Source organism: Salvelinus alpinus, chromosome 23 (assembly GCF_045679555.1).
Source record: "Salvelinus alpinus chromosome 23, SLU_Salpinus.1, whole genome shotgun sequence".
Classification (NCBI taxonomy): domain Eukaryota; kingdom Metazoa; phylum Chordata; class Actinopteri; order Salmoniformes; family Salmonidae; genus Salvelinus; species Salvelinus alpinus.
The window spans coordinates 28,945,377-28,960,600 of record NC_092108.1 but is presented as its reverse complement, the minus strand read 5'-3'; the positions used below and the strand labels follow the sequence as shown (position 1 = coordinate 28,960,600).

Here is a 15,224-nt window from a genome sequence, read left to right as displayed (position 1 = left end):
GGTACAGTGGGGAGAACAAGTATTTGATACACTGCCGATTTTGCAGGTTTTCCTACTTACAAAGCATGTAGAGGTCTGTAATTTTTATCATAGGTACACTTCAACTATGAGAGACGGAATCTAAAACAAAAATCCAGAAAATCACATTGTATGATTTTTAAGTAATTAATTTGCATTTTATTGCATGACATAAGTATTTGATACATCAGAAAAGCAGAACTTAATATTTGGTACAGAAACCTTTGTTTGCAATTACAGAGATCATACGTTTCCTGTAGTTCTTGACTAGGTTTGCACACACTGCAGCAGGGATTTTGGCCCACTCCTCCCTACAGATCTTCTCCAGATCCTTCAGGTTTCGGGGCTGTCGCTGGGCAATACGGACTTTCAGCTCCCTCCAAAGATGATCTATTGGGTTCAGGTCTGGAGACTGGCTAGGCCACTCCAGGACCTTGAGATGCTTCTTACGGAGCCACTCCTTAGTTGCCCAGGCTGTGTGTTTCGGGTCGTTGTCATGCTGGAAGACCCAGCCATGACCCATCTTCAATGCTCTTACTGAGGGAACGAGGTTGTTGGCCAAGATCTCGCGATACATGGCCCCATCCATCCTCCCCTCAATACGGTGCAGTCGTCCTGTCCCCTTTGCAGAAAACCATCCCCAAAGAATGATGTTTCCACCTCCATGCTTCATGGTTGGGATGGTGTTCTTGGGGTTGTACTCATCCTTCTTCTCCTCCAAACACGGCGAGTGGAGTTTAGACCAAAAAGCTCTATTTTTGTCTCATCAGACCACATTAACTTCTCCCATTCCTCCTCTGGATCATCCAGATGGTCATTGGCAAACTTCAGACGGGCCTGGTCATGCGCTGGCTTGAGCAGGGGGACCTTGCGTGCGCTGCAGGATTTTAATCCATGACGGCGTAGTGTGTTACTAATGGTTTTCTTTGAGACTGTGGTCCCAGCTCTCTTCAGGTCATTGACCAGGTCCTGCCGTGTAGTTCTGGGCTGATCCCTCACCTTCCTCATGATCATTGATGCCCCACGAGGTGAGATCTTGCATGGAGCCCCAGACCGAGGGTGATTGACCGTCATCTTGAACTTCTTCCATTTTCTAATAATTGCGCCAACAGTTGTTGCCTTCTCACCAAGCTGCTTGCCTATTGTCCTGTAGCCCATCCCAGCCTTGTGCAGGTCTACAATTTCAACCCTGATGTCCTTACACAGCTCTCTGGTCTTGGCCATTGTGGAGAGGTTGGAGTCTGTTTGATTGAGTGTGTGGACAGGTGGGGGGGGGGGCGGCATATACCTATACCTCCTTTTTATATATTGTTTTCCTAACCCTCAAATATGCATATAGCATAAGATACCTTGGATGGCTGAGGTGGTTCTATCAGGGCACAAGGCGAGACCCAAATGCAGAAACAGGAGCCAGATGGTATCGCTCCGATATTTATTATAACAAAGGGAGTGGTCAAAGGCAGGTCGGGGACAGGCGAGAGTTCATAAACCGGGTCAGAGTACAAACAGTACCAGACGATAGGCAGTCTCGAGGTCAGGCCAGGCAGGGGTCAGAAATCAGATCCGAGTCCGAAACAGTACAAGGGGATAAGCAGGCTGGTGGTCAGGCAGGAGGGTTCGGAGTCAGGACAGGCAAGGATCGAAACCAGGAGGACTAGAAACAAACAGAGACTGGGAAAAAATAGGAGCAAAGAAAACCGCTGGTTGACTTGGCAAACAAGACGAACTGGCACAGAGAGACAGGAAACACAGGGATATATACACCGGGGATAATAAGCCACACCTGGAGGGGGTGGAGACAATCACAAGGACAGGTGAACCAGATCAGGGTGTGACAGGTTCCCTCCAGAATCCCCTTCCCTAGGTGTAAACTTGATTATGTTTGCCCTGGATAGAGCTTTACTGAGGTTGTTTAACACGGTAGCATGTTGCTCTAGTCTAGGAGAGGTAGATGCAGCCTTCCAACAGGGGGAAGGCCAGCACAGGGGTCCAAGGTTTTCTTCAGGGTATTTTACTGTTTTTAGCAGTTTTTTTTATTTTCTTTATATTTTATTACTCTGACCTTTCAGCACACTGGCCATGTGATTGTACTAACATTCATTTCTGATTACTATGATTATGCCTAATTCACATACTCTAGGCTCCACTTGCTTTATCAGCTGGAACGTGAAAGGAATTCACCAGGTGGTCAAGCGTAGCCAAGTGTATCTTAAGTCCGGACATGGTTTCTTTCCAAGAAACCGGTCCAGCGACCATGATAAACTAAAGAGAAAATGGGTAGACCAAATATTTCACTCCAACTTTGGTGCTAAGGCCATCCCTATCAGAAAAGGCACCCTGTTTGTCTCAAGTAATTGCATACTAATGGCAGATATACACTGCTCAAAAAAATAAAGGGAACACTTAAACAACACAATGTAACTCCAAGTCAATCACACTTCTGTGAAATCAAACTGTCCACTTAGGAAGCAACACTGATTGACAATAAATTTCACATGCTGTTGTGCAAATGGAATAGACAACAGGTGGAAATTATAGGCAATTAGCAAGACACCCCCAATAAAGGAGTGGTTCTGCAGGTGGTGACCACAGACCACTTCTCAGTTCCTATGCTTCCTGGCTGATGTTTTGGTCACTTTTGAATGCTGGCGGTGCTTTCACTCTAGTGGTAGCATGAGACGGAGTCTACAACCCACACAAGTGGCTCAGGTAGTGCAGCTCATCCAGGATGGCACGTCAATGCGAGCTGTGGCAAGAAGGTTTGCTGTGTCTGTCAGCGTAGTGTCCAGAGCATGGAGGCGCTACCAGGAGACAGGTCAGTACATCAGGAGACGTGGAGGAGGCCGTAGGAGGGCAAGAACCCAGCAGCAGGACCGCTACCTCCGCCTTTGTGCAAGGAGGAGCACTGCCAGAGCCCTGCAAAATGACCTCCAGCAGGCCACAAATGTGCATGTGTCTGCTCAAACGGTCAGAAACAGACTCCATGAGGGTGGTATGAGGACCCGACGTCCACAGGTGGGGGTTGTGCTTACAGCCCAACACCGTGCAGGACGTTTGGCATTTGCCAGAGAACACCAAGATTGGCAAATTCGCCACTGGCGCCCTGTGCTCTTCACAGATGAAAGCAGGTTCACACTGAGCACGTGACAGACGTGACAGAGTCTGGAGACGCCGTGGAGAAAGTTCTGCTGCCTGCAACATCCTCCAGCATGACCGGTTTGGTGGTGGGTCAGTCATGCTGTGGGGTGGCATTTCTTTGGGGGGCCGCACAGCCCTCCATGTGCTCGCCAGAGGTAGCCTGACTGCCATTAGGTACCGAGATGAGATCCTCAGACCCCTTGTGAGACCATATGCTGGTGCGGTTGGCCCTGGGTTCCTCCTAATGCAAGACAATGCTAGACCTCATGTGGCTGGAGTGTGTCAGCAGTTCCTGCAAGAGGAAGGCATTGATGCTATGGACTGGCCCGCCCGTTACCCAGACCTGAATCCAATTGAGCACATCTGGGACATCATGTCTCGCTCCATCCACCAACGCCACGTTGCACCACAGACTGTCCAGGAGTTGGCGGATGCTTTAGTCCAGGTCTGGGAGGAGATGCCTCAGGAGACCATCCGCCACCTCATCAGGAGCATGCCCAGGCGTTGTAGGGAGGTCATACAGGCACGTGGAGGCCACACACACTACTGAGCCTCATTTTGACTTGTTTTAAGGACATTACATCAAAGTTGGATCAACCTGTAGTGTGGTTTTCCACTTTAATTTTGAGTGTGACTCCAAATCTAGACCTCCATGGGTTGATAAATTTGATTTCCATTGATAATTTTTGTGTGATTTTGTTGTCAGCACATTCAACTATGTAAAGAAAAAAGTATTTAATAAGAATATTTCATTCATTCAGATCTAGGATGTGTTATTTTAGTGTTCCCTTAATTTTTTTGAGCAGTGTGTATATATATACTGTAGTAACCTGAAATATTTATGTTGAGTATTATGTTTACCAATAGATGGCAGTATTGATTCAATACAGGGTTTGCTTTCTGCTATCCGTCCACGTTTAAATGTCTGCCATATATATCGTGCTCGAGAAAGCCTCAGGTAGTTTTACACCAGGTGCATTCCGGTAAGGTTATTCAAAGTTACCATTAAATACTAAAACATACTTACGTGTCCAGTGTCATCAATCTAAGAAGCATCCTAAGATACTACATATACGGTACCTATTTTCATATATTTTTTTTTACAGTCATTGCTTTCAGGCCCACAGGGAAGGGCTGGTATGGGGAGGGTTTTCTCTCGTCGACGGGGGGGGGGGGGGGGGAGGTGGTGTGGACGTAAAAGCATCCTCGGTTAGGGGATAAGGTGTAGGGGGCAGGTAGATAGAGATATGGGGGGGTGGGGACTGACAACCAACCTGTATTGCCAGGCGGGTGGTAAGGGGTGGAAAACATGGTTTAATGAAACTTGTGTCAAGATGTGTATGTATTATTTATGCTCTACATACAGTATAAATTGTCTGTGTATGTGTGTCGTTACCTGACAGAACCCACTCAGCCAGCTGATGTGGCTGCTGAGGTGACTGTTCAGGTCAGCCCTGAGCGACCACATAAGTCTATGGTTGAAAAGCCTCGCAGGCCCAGTGTGGAGAGAGAGATGAAGAACAGCCCAGAGAAGTCAGGGAAGTCTCTTCCACCACCCCCACCACGGAGGTTCTTCCCTTCACTGTCAGGCCCAGGGCTGACCACAGGGAGGTCTGGAGAAGTCATCTTTACTACCAGGAAGGAAGCCGCCACCGCCCAGGTGTGCGACTCATTTGTTGGCAATTTCACTAGTCAAGCAGCATTCCCAGACAGCTGTCATCAACAGGATAACCTCATAACACTGTCAGTCAAATGGTTGTCTTTAGTAGTGTATGCACATATGACCTAGTGGGGGATACAGTGGCAATTTATCTAAGCCAGTTTTGCTCTGTCAAGTATTCCAGTGTCCAAGTCAGTGTGTTACTATCCCCTTCAGGATGATGAAGAGGTGGTGGTCCCTCAACCCAGTCCCAAACCCACCAGACAGCCCCCAGAGGTCAAGCCCAAGCCCCAAACCACTCCTGTTTTTATAGCCTCAGTTGAGCCAGGGGAAAAGGAGGATGAAGAAGAAGAGGATGATGATGATGATGATGAGGAGGAGGATAAATTCATGAAGGAACTACAGGTAAAAATACACTGTCACATGTAAACCACAAATATGTACAAAGCCTTTGTCTATTTTATTTTTACCTTTTTTAACATAAACAGTAGCACTATTGTATGTGGTCTTATCTTACCTGCATTACTACGAAAACCTCATGAAAATGTGTTCATGTCTCCCTCTGTTGTTCAATGGAGGAATGGGTTTTGTCTGTGTGAACAAGAATATGCCCGGCCTAATATCAGTTACTGTGATATTTAACTCAGCCTTTGTTGTACAGCCACAGAGGCCTTGTCATGATATACGATCTGTGATCTAATCAGTGCAATTTGACCTCCTCAGGTGTTTCAGAAGTACACTCTTAGAGATGTAAGCACAAAGTGTGTCATAGACCTTACAAGCACTGCATCTCAAGTCAGACAGATAGAGCCAGAACTCTCCCTCTCACCCAAAGACCCAAAGGTAACAGATGTGGTACCCTTTTTCTAACCCGTTCCAGCCCCCTTAGGCATGCACTGCTTGTAACTCACTCACTGCTTATCTGGCCTCTAACACTAATCTGATCTGGGGCCTGCCTGTCTGTGCTGTCTGTGTCTGTGCTTACAGCTTAATCAGCCTCTGAATCTGGTCTGAGCTTGGATCTAAAGCTTGCTTTTGATTGAATGTGCTTCTGAACACTGGTCTGACTGCCAGTCAGTGCTGTGTTCAGCTATTGCTGCTATTGCAATGACCTGGGGGGCCGGAGGTTTGGTGTTTCTTTTGGTGTTTCCTGTCATGTTATCAATGCCTTTCAGAGAATTGGCTGATCTCATATAAAAGGTGTATGGTGTCTCTTGGTGTTGGAAAATGTTTGCTCTTGATTTCCAAATTTGATATTATCTTCAATTAATTTCCATTTCCTTCCACTCTGATATTACAGACTTGTCATTCACACTGTGCAGTGTTCTTGCCTGGCTCCGTGAATTAATCTGCATCTGATATTTTGTAGCATATCTCTCTTATGACATTGTGCTTGACTCTATTTCCCTTAGTTTTCTAAGCATGCTCTCTTGGCTGCCAAGGCTGGTCTCCTCAATGTAATTTGAAATGTAAACTGAACTCAGAGAGCTGTTGTGCAATGATGTTATCTCCTAAACTATCCTAGCAGAGTCAGGAGAACAAGGGTAAAGAGAAAAGTGTGCTCAACACTGATGAAAACAGATTTGACATTGTTCCAAAGAGTCCCAGGGTAAGTCTTAACTCCCCCATATAACCCATGTTCCTCAGTCAGAATACAGTATATACAGTATATTTTTTTATGTTGATATTTCCCCGTTTTTTTTCTTTCTCCCCCCCAGGTCATGTATTATGTCACAGGACAGTTATCCAATGAAAAGCCTCCATCGGGAAAAACAGACCAATCGGAAGGCAGGGAGGGAACATTGTACCCCTCACAGGTGGCAAACTCAAATACATTTGACTCCCAGCAGCCAGAGTTACTAATAGCAGACACGTCACCTCTGGTATCATGTAACTCAGTGCTGGAAAGCCAAGATTGTCCTCCTAATACACAGAAGATAGCAGTTGGAGAAGATAGTGGGAAGGAGAGCCTCGTTGATGAGAATGTCCGGAAGGATCCTGTTCAGAGTCAGAAAGTGGGGGTAGTTGAACCTGTGTCTCCTCCAATACCTGCAGAGAAGCAGGACATATCTGAACCCTCTCAGCAAGACTGTTATCTTACTAACAGTAAACCATCATCTTCGTCATCATCACCACCACTTCCACTATCATCATCTTCACCACCACCAGTACCAGTAATCCAATTTGTGAGTAGTACAGGCCAAGAGGTTTCAGGTAGTCCAGGGTCTCCACCAGAGAGCAGGGGCCTGGGTGACAGCCAGAGCCAGCAGGTAGTGTTGAGGTCCTCCAGAAGCAGAGCACCACGGTATGTAGAGGAGGGCAGCAGCCTGAGCCCTGACCTCCCAGATGAGGAGGGCCCTCCTCCCCCTGAGAACATCTCCTTCATGATGATCACCAGCAACAGAGTGCAGGCTCTGTCCACTGGGGAGTACCAGGAGATAGTGAATGGTACCAGCATGTCCGAGGTTCAGACCGTCAGTGTGGGGAACGACACCACCAGTATCAGCCAGGAGCACAGTGGCTTCGACAGGAAGCCTGTGATTATCATATTCGACGAGCCCATGGACATCCGGTCGGCCTACAAGCGTATGTCCACCATCTTTGAGTGTGAGGAGGAGCTGGATAGGCTGCTGCACCAGGAGAGCATCGAGGAGGAAGCAGAGGAGGCAGGATCAGAGAAGAGTGTACCTCAGGTAAAGCCTAACACTTATCTACATCAGGCAAACAAGACAGCAGTGACAGGAAACACTGCAACCAGTCACAATAATACTCCTGCTGTGGTGGCGCAACAGAAGAGTACAGCAGAGTGCTCATTGCCAGAACAGTCTAAAACAGAGCCCTCAAACACCAGCAAACCAGAAGCCAAAAAGAAGTTCAAATTCAAGTTCCCCAAAAATAAGCTGGCGGCCATCAGCCAGGCGATTCGCACTGGGACCAAAACAGGGAAGAAGACACTTCAGGTGGTGGTCTATGAGGACGAGGAGGAGTGGGACGGACACATGAATGAGGCCGAAAGGTTTGACATCAACAGCAGTAGCATACCACAAACTGACTTTAGTCACCTCACCTCTGTGGATAACATCACGTCACCAAGCACTCTCACCAGGTCAAACTCTAAACGCAGAACAGAGGAGATCTGTAAGAATGCCTACGACTCCATAACCAGTCTAGAGGAGACCATTAAACAGCTGGAGATTACTGTGGACAATATAAGCCCAGCAGCGGCTAACACAGACGCCTGTGAAGAGTCTCCAGCCACAGTGAAATCCCAACGAGAGAGGGAGGGCAGTCCCTCCAAGAGGCCTGCCCCTCCTCAGGTCTCAAAGTTCCTGAAGCATCCTCAGAGTAAGAAGTCCAAACCAGAGCTTCCCAGGCCATCCATCACAAGCAGCTCCAAGAAACAGGTCTCTCTTAGAGCTCCTTCCCCCTAACGCTGCACTGGTGGCTGGGTCCCTGTGAGGGCTGGTGGCTGGGTCCCTGGGAGGGCTGGTGGCTGTGTCCCTATGAGAGCTGGGCTGGTGGCTGGGTCCCTGGTAGATTCCCACCTTCTCCCTCTAGCCACTAAAGATTAACATGTTTTTCAGGCGCTGCTGGGGATACAGCTGGGATCTACCTCTGCTTATAAGCTGTCTTTGTGGTGTCAGCTGACATGATTGTTGTACCTGGGTTGCTATGACGTGTGTTTGTCTCCTAATTGTGGACTTTGAACAGTGAACTTTGTCTGGTTCAAAGTGACTGGCTTTATATTGTGGCCATGGTTCCACTGTGCATGCTTTGATCTCAGTGTTGATGGAGGCGGGTCAGTGGCTCCTGAACTTTAGGGGGGAAATGAGGACTCCTAACTTGACTCAGCAGCTTTCTAGATCTTCCCAAAGCCTGTATCACAGGCAATATAATGTTATTACTTTATGAGAACATCTCTGGCATACCGCAACACCATAAATAAATATTCTTTATTATTAACCATCAATTACAAGGGTGCTAATTTATCCTCAGCTGATAGTAAAATAACTTAATTAGCTTTTACTAATAATGTCCAAACAGTATGTGAAACTATACGTGCAAACTACACAAAGAATACAGCTGAACACAAAATCCCCCATTACAGTCTCAGACTACCCCCTGGAGCTGGTAACTCTACTAATACCTCCATTTGGGAAAAACAGATCTACTGTAAGCATACTGCCATCTTATCTCTGGATGTCTTTTTTGTTGTTGTTGCTTTGGCTCTTAGGTGTTTTCACAATCTGTTCCTAATATATGATTTTTGTCTGTTTTTGAATATTTACAGAATACCAGTGGCTCTCCTTCGAGTCAGATGTCACTTTCTGTGTCTGCAAAGTCCTGGCAGCAACCAGCCGGGTCAGCTGACAAACCAGGAGGAAAAACTCAGAAGCTCCAGGCCAATCAGAAGCAGTTTCCACAGGTAGTTTTACTGTAAGATGGCCTGTGTTTGGAAGTATTGGAGAAACTACTTTCATGATTTAGAGAAGTTTACATGAAGCCTTGGACAACTGTACAATTGTAGGATATGTTTGTTGAATCCACTCACTCTCTGTCTTGTTCTCCTACTGTATGTCTTCAAGACCTTTTGACTTTTACCATCTGTACCCTCTTCTTCACCTCTATATGCTCCTTGAGCATGCTCACCATGTAACTGTAATTCACTTGGAGGTGGAGGCAAGGATAGAAGATTGGCAAGGATATATTCACTTAACTTTTTCAACATCTTTAACCTTAAACTAAATCAACTAAACCTATTTTCAAACTAAACTCACCCTCTGTCAACTGTCAAAATATTCTTTAACCCTTTATCTCACCCTGAGAAGCATGATATTTATGTCATAAACACTGCATGTGTGTGATGAGTTAGTGCATCGAATTAGTGGGCATCGTTAACCCTGTAGATAATTTCCTGACTTCATATTTTCTATGAATCATCTATAATTAGTGTATTTTAGTGCCATCTCTTTGCTTTCTAACATGATGCTTATTTATCTTTGTATAATAACCCTTCTTTTGCCTTTCTTGACATTCCATATCTCCCGCCATCTTTGTTTCGCAGGCTAACAGAAGTGCTGAGAAAGCTGGTGGGGATAGTAACCATTATTTCCTTGCTTTACCTGCTTCTAAGATCCCAGCCTTTTGTCATAGCTCTGGAAAAAATATGTCATTGCCCGGTCCAAACACTGTGTCTAACCCTATTAAATTACCTTCCTCCTCCCCGTCCTCCTCACACAAATCTTTCATCCCGTCTCTTAATCTGAGTCGTCTCGTCCCTCCTAGCCCTTCTCTCAATGACAGACGTCAAAATCTTTCGCTCTCATCACAAACCCAAAATGGCCGACCCAGCCCTTTCTCTCACTGCTCATCTTCCTCTTCCTCCTCCACCTCCCCCTCTTCCAACTCCTCCTCTTTGTCCCCCACATCCACGTCCTCCACCTCCTCCTCCCCTCCCTCTCCTTCCCTCCTCTCTCCGACTGCCATGAGTCAAGGTGCGAGGAGTATCCACCGCATTGCACATATACCCAGCTTCACCGGACACAAGATGCAAGGTGGATACAGCAGCAAAACCACACATACACCAGCAGCTTCTTTGTCCAAGGACATATGATTATCTTTTTATATCTATATGTAACAAAGTTAAGAACGTACCGTAAGCTCATGCCACAGCTTGCTTGAAATGTTGCAGATGGAGCCATCCAATTTGTACATTTTGGGTGGCTCAACACGTTGGAACATTGTCAAGGAGAACGGTTATATGTGTTGCGAAGCAGAGGATCACTGGTTCGAACCCAGTATGGGGCAGTCGGACAGTGGAGGAAGCTTTTAGCAGCACACAGACCCCTGTTACATAACGGTATATGAAGTATAGTGGAGGGAAGTGCTGTTTTCATGGCAACCTAATACAATTGCAGGGCATTCTCTCATTTCTCTCTAGCTTTGATAAGTTTTTGATCATGATCAATTTGAGTTCACATACAAAAACAGAGAATAGCGTGAGCTGGTTTTCATTCCATGCTCCCTTTGAGAAAGGGGACCTTTTTTAATTTCTGCCTCAGTTTATGGGTTGTTCCACGAAAAGAGCGCCTTTTGCGTCCCTTTGATATTTTAAATAGAAAGTGTGCACCAGTATTGAATTGTAAAAGCCTGTTATATTAAATGAAGTGCCCTTTAATATAGACTCCATGGAGAATTCAATGTTTAAAAAAAAATATGAATAAAGATTTGCTAAAGTGCCAATTCAGCATTTTGACATGTTCCTCCATCAACCCTGTGTCACTTCTAGGAAGATTTCAACCCACTTAATCCAAAGATTTCTCCATAATTTCACCATCATTGTAAAGCCCTAGTTGTTGCTTTGACAGTCATTTCTGAAAAGTGTTTTTTATTTCATGTGATTAGTGATTCATTTAAATCTATCTCTCATTTTGGAAGCAAGTAGTTTAGCAGTTAAGAGCGATGGGCCAGTAACCAAAAGGTCGCTGTTTCGAATCCCCGAGCTGACTAGTTGTAAATTCTGTCTGTGCCCTTGAGCAAGGCGCTTAACCCAAATTGCTCCTGTAAGTCGCTCTGGATAAGAGCGTCTTCTAAAAGACAAAACATTTACATTTTAAGGTCAATCCTGTTACATTAACTGAAATCTGTTTTTAATATGGTGAAACTATTCCTTAAAAAAAAAATTTAACATAGTCAAATCATAGTGTAAACGCAGGTGAGCCGTTTCTACTCTTTTTGGCCATTTTCTGGTGTTTTGTGGTGGAAAACTGAATGGGTCGAGCAAAACGCATAGATAAGACAGGCTAGAAATGTTTAAGCTATTTCATTGTTTTTGTGAAGCTTGCATTTAATTGCCACTCCCTGTTGCACACAACAAACGTACATTCCCCCTGTAACAAGGGGATTTATGGATGATTTAAGATTAAATGTTACTTTATTTGGCACTTAATAGGGTCTCTTTTTTTTACGTGAACTTGTTTTTTATGAAGTTAAATGTGCATTTTATGACCGAATGTAAAAAAAATTGTGAAATCAACATTTTTTTTTTCTTCCAAGTTACAATTCTCAAAAGGCACCGAATTGGTGGAACGACCCTGTTGTATGATGATAACCATATTCACAAGATAACTACATGCTTTACAAATGATCAACACCAAACGGTGCAAACATTCTAGAGTTAATGCTAATGTAGTTTAGTGGTGCTGGAAATCTAGTTAAATTTTTATTGATGTGAGAAATCTGTGATTTTAACAGATGGTGTTATATTTTATACGAATTTGAGTGACACTTAATAATATAAAGATTTGATCTAAAATAACAATTTATGTAAAGAAATCAAATCATTTATTTACATTTTTATGGTGAATAAAGGTATAGGTGCAGACTTTCATCTAGCATCAGTCATTCAGATGTCATCTCTCTTATGCAATGATCTTAGATGTGTAAAGTTGTGCGAGTGGAACTTTGAAGAACAAAATGCTTGGTGATTTCTCAAGCTTCCGATGCACTGCCAAATCCTTTGAGCCAACAAGATAGCTACTGTACATGCAAAATAATGTTTAGAGGCCTTTTATGGCAGTAGATGTACTAACATGCTTGTACTAAAGTGTTTGGTTTTGCAGATCATGTATCTAAGACATGCACTATGTGGACATTGTAATGTTTACCTTTGGGATGGCAACTGACTTATATTCATATTAGTAACTGGTGTTTACATTCATAATTAGTGACAGAAGTTTACATGCAAGTGTATGTATTTAAGAGGGTTTTGTCTTCAGAAAAGTATTTTAACTTGCCAAACTTCACTCCTATGCATGCCTTTTTAGAGATTTTAGATATTTATCTGTCATGTTAGAAAACTATTGTTTGCACAACTCTGTAAATATTTAGTGTTCTCTGATTTTGTAAACCATGTTGTAAAAATATATTGTAGAATTGAATGCTTTTGAGGTTGAGAAACTAATAAAGGGCTTTCTGTTAGTGATTTGCTGTATGCTTTATGTGTTCATGTTATATTAATCTGTGTGATTGTATTAAAATCGGTTCACTGACATATTGTAGGAATCAATGCAAAATCAGTTTGCGCTTCCTATTATTGCCCAACAGAGGTCAATATACACATGCAATTGTACAGGAAAGAGAGGAGCCAGCCAGCAAAACTGAGGTTTGCATACCAGTATTTTTTAAATGTTCTGTATAATTTACCTAAAATAGCTATACCTAAATGTAATACAATTTGTTTCTATATCAAACACATTTCAAACAGCTCCCCATGATTGTGAAGCAATCATTTGTTTCAAGTCCAAAATAAAATCTGAAATTCTAAAACGGTCTTATGATTAGGTCATGAAAGGATATTGCTATTACAATGAAAAAACTACATAAACACATTTAGACATTACAAATAATATCTGTTAGTGAATGTCATTAACACATTTCTTGAAACAATTTGTCCATACTGTATATGCACACAGTCCATTGTGGAATCACACTAAGAGAGAAAAAAAACATAATGAGATATCTCATCCTTTTAATTAGTAAAATTATTAGTAATTAGTTTCATTAAACGATAATTAGCTCATGTAAATTCCAGACATAATGAATCCCAATGCCCATCTACGGTAATTAGCATATCATCATTCTGCATCATATTTAACACAGGAAAGTTGAAGAGAGTCCAGATTGTGAGATGCAACACAGAGGGACGGATGGCTGGTAATTAAAAATAACTCACTTTAACATCATAGGGTTAATTATGATCTCTCCCAATGCTTTATAGTAGTGCCACATCAACAGCACAAGTCTAGGAGGACATCCACAAACCAACAAGGAACTTTCTGTCAGTTAATCAAAGATGTGGCTCCCTAATTTGCATTTCTAATTGGAATTACTGTAATGAGGGTGTCAATCAGTATGGTTGCCAAATTAGCCAAGTAGTTTTCTGTAAGTAATACTAGAAATGTGAATTAATTTGTCATGTTGTTAGATCTTCGGCAACAGCACAAAGCATGAGCGAGGTGAAGATAACCCAGTAAGGATAATAAATATCTACAGATCAACATGCCAACATATCCAGTACCGACAAGATTTACAATTAACAAATTACACCATAGATTATTAGTGGAACAAAAGCAAGTGTTAAAGTGTTGGTATTTGGCAGGAACAGAAGTCTACAAACCCTGTAGCTCTCCATGACCCTGTAGCTCCCCATGACCCTGTAGCTCTCCATGACCCTGTAGCTCCCCATGACCCTGTAGCTCTCAATGACCCTGTAGCTCTCCATGACCCTGTAGCTCTCCATGACCCTGTAGCTCTCCATGACCCTGTAGCTCTCCATGACCCTGTAGCTCCCCATGACCCTGTAGCTCTCCATGACCCTGTAGCTCCCCATGACCCTGTAGCTCTCCATGACCCTGTAGCTCTCCATGACCCTGTAGCTCCCCTTGACCCTGTAGCTCCCCATGACCCTGTAGCTCTCCATGACCAGTGTTGGTGACCACTGTGGGTAAAAGCAATATTTCCCATATGGTGGGTCACTCTATGGCCACCATCTACGGTCCTGGCTAAAAATAGATTAGGGGGGAATGTGGTCAAATCTATTGTCTTCATTTTTAACTCTGTTGCCCTAAATCAATGAAAGTGCATCATGTGAGTGCTGGCCTTTTTTGGTATTTAGATAGGTCATCATAGCAAAGTTTAGCAGCCAGTACTGCAGAGAGCAAACAAAGAATCCTTGGTAACTTTATTATTATTTATTTCTTGTGTTACTATTTTATTATTATTTTTAACTCTGCATCGTTGAGAAGGGCTCGTAAGCACGCATGTCACGTTAAAGTCTACACCAGTTGTATTTGGCGCATGTGACTAAAATGTATTTTTATTATGGAGTTGCAGGCAGTCTGTACAGTGGAAAATGGCTGTCAGTGTTTGTTCTGGGGGGGTCACAAGAACATTCAAAAGGCTCTATTTCATTACCTTTATCTAGGCAAGTCAGTTAAGAACAAATTCTTATTTTCAATGACAGCCTAGGAACAGTGGGTTAACTGCCTTGCTCAGAATGACAGATTTTTACCTTGTCAGCTCAGGGATTCAATCTTGCAACCTTTCGGTTACTAGTCCAATGCTCTGACCACTAGGCTGCCCCTCTAGAAGGGTCATGGTAAAAAATATGTTTTGGAACTGTTGCTGTAGGGAAAAAGCAATGCTTCATTACTGAATTGTACATTACATTTTTTTTTTTTTATAATTAATGAAAGTGGGTGCAATATACTCTTTGTTCAAGTACAGTGGCTTTATGCAATACATTTTAAGAGGGAACTAATGGAAAGCTCTGGCATATATAGACATTTATTTTAGTTCAATATTAGCTAAAACCTATTCATCATACTGTAGGTACTGAAAATATTTT

General features: G+C 43.5%; 1 protein-coding gene across 3 annotated transcripts in view; it reads left to right on the top strand.

The window, feature by feature from the left end:
- Positions 1 to 12,800, top strand: part of LOC139550743 (sickle tail protein homolog) — an 80,279-nt gene extending 67,479 nt beyond the window's left edge. For all 3 annotated transcript variants that reach the window (XM_071361858.1, XM_071361859.1, XM_071361860.1), the window contains 7 exons: positions 4,560 to 4,816; positions 5,033 to 5,221; positions 5,540 to 5,659; positions 6,342 to 6,425; positions 6,535 to 8,220; positions 9,108 to 9,242; positions 9,882 to 12,800. In XM_071361858.1, coding sequence (XP_071217959.1) covers positions 4,560 to 4,816; positions 5,033 to 5,221; positions 5,540 to 5,659; positions 6,342 to 6,425; positions 6,535 to 8,220; positions 9,108 to 9,242; positions 9,882 to 10,430 — 3,020 coding nt within the window. In that variant the 3' untranslated portion in view covers positions 10,431 to 12,800. The remainder of the gene's footprint in view (positions 1 to 4,559; positions 4,817 to 5,032; positions 5,222 to 5,539; positions 5,660 to 6,341; positions 6,426 to 6,534; positions 8,221 to 9,107; positions 9,243 to 9,881) is intronic.
- Positions 12,801 to 15,224: the final 2,424 nt, after the last annotated feature.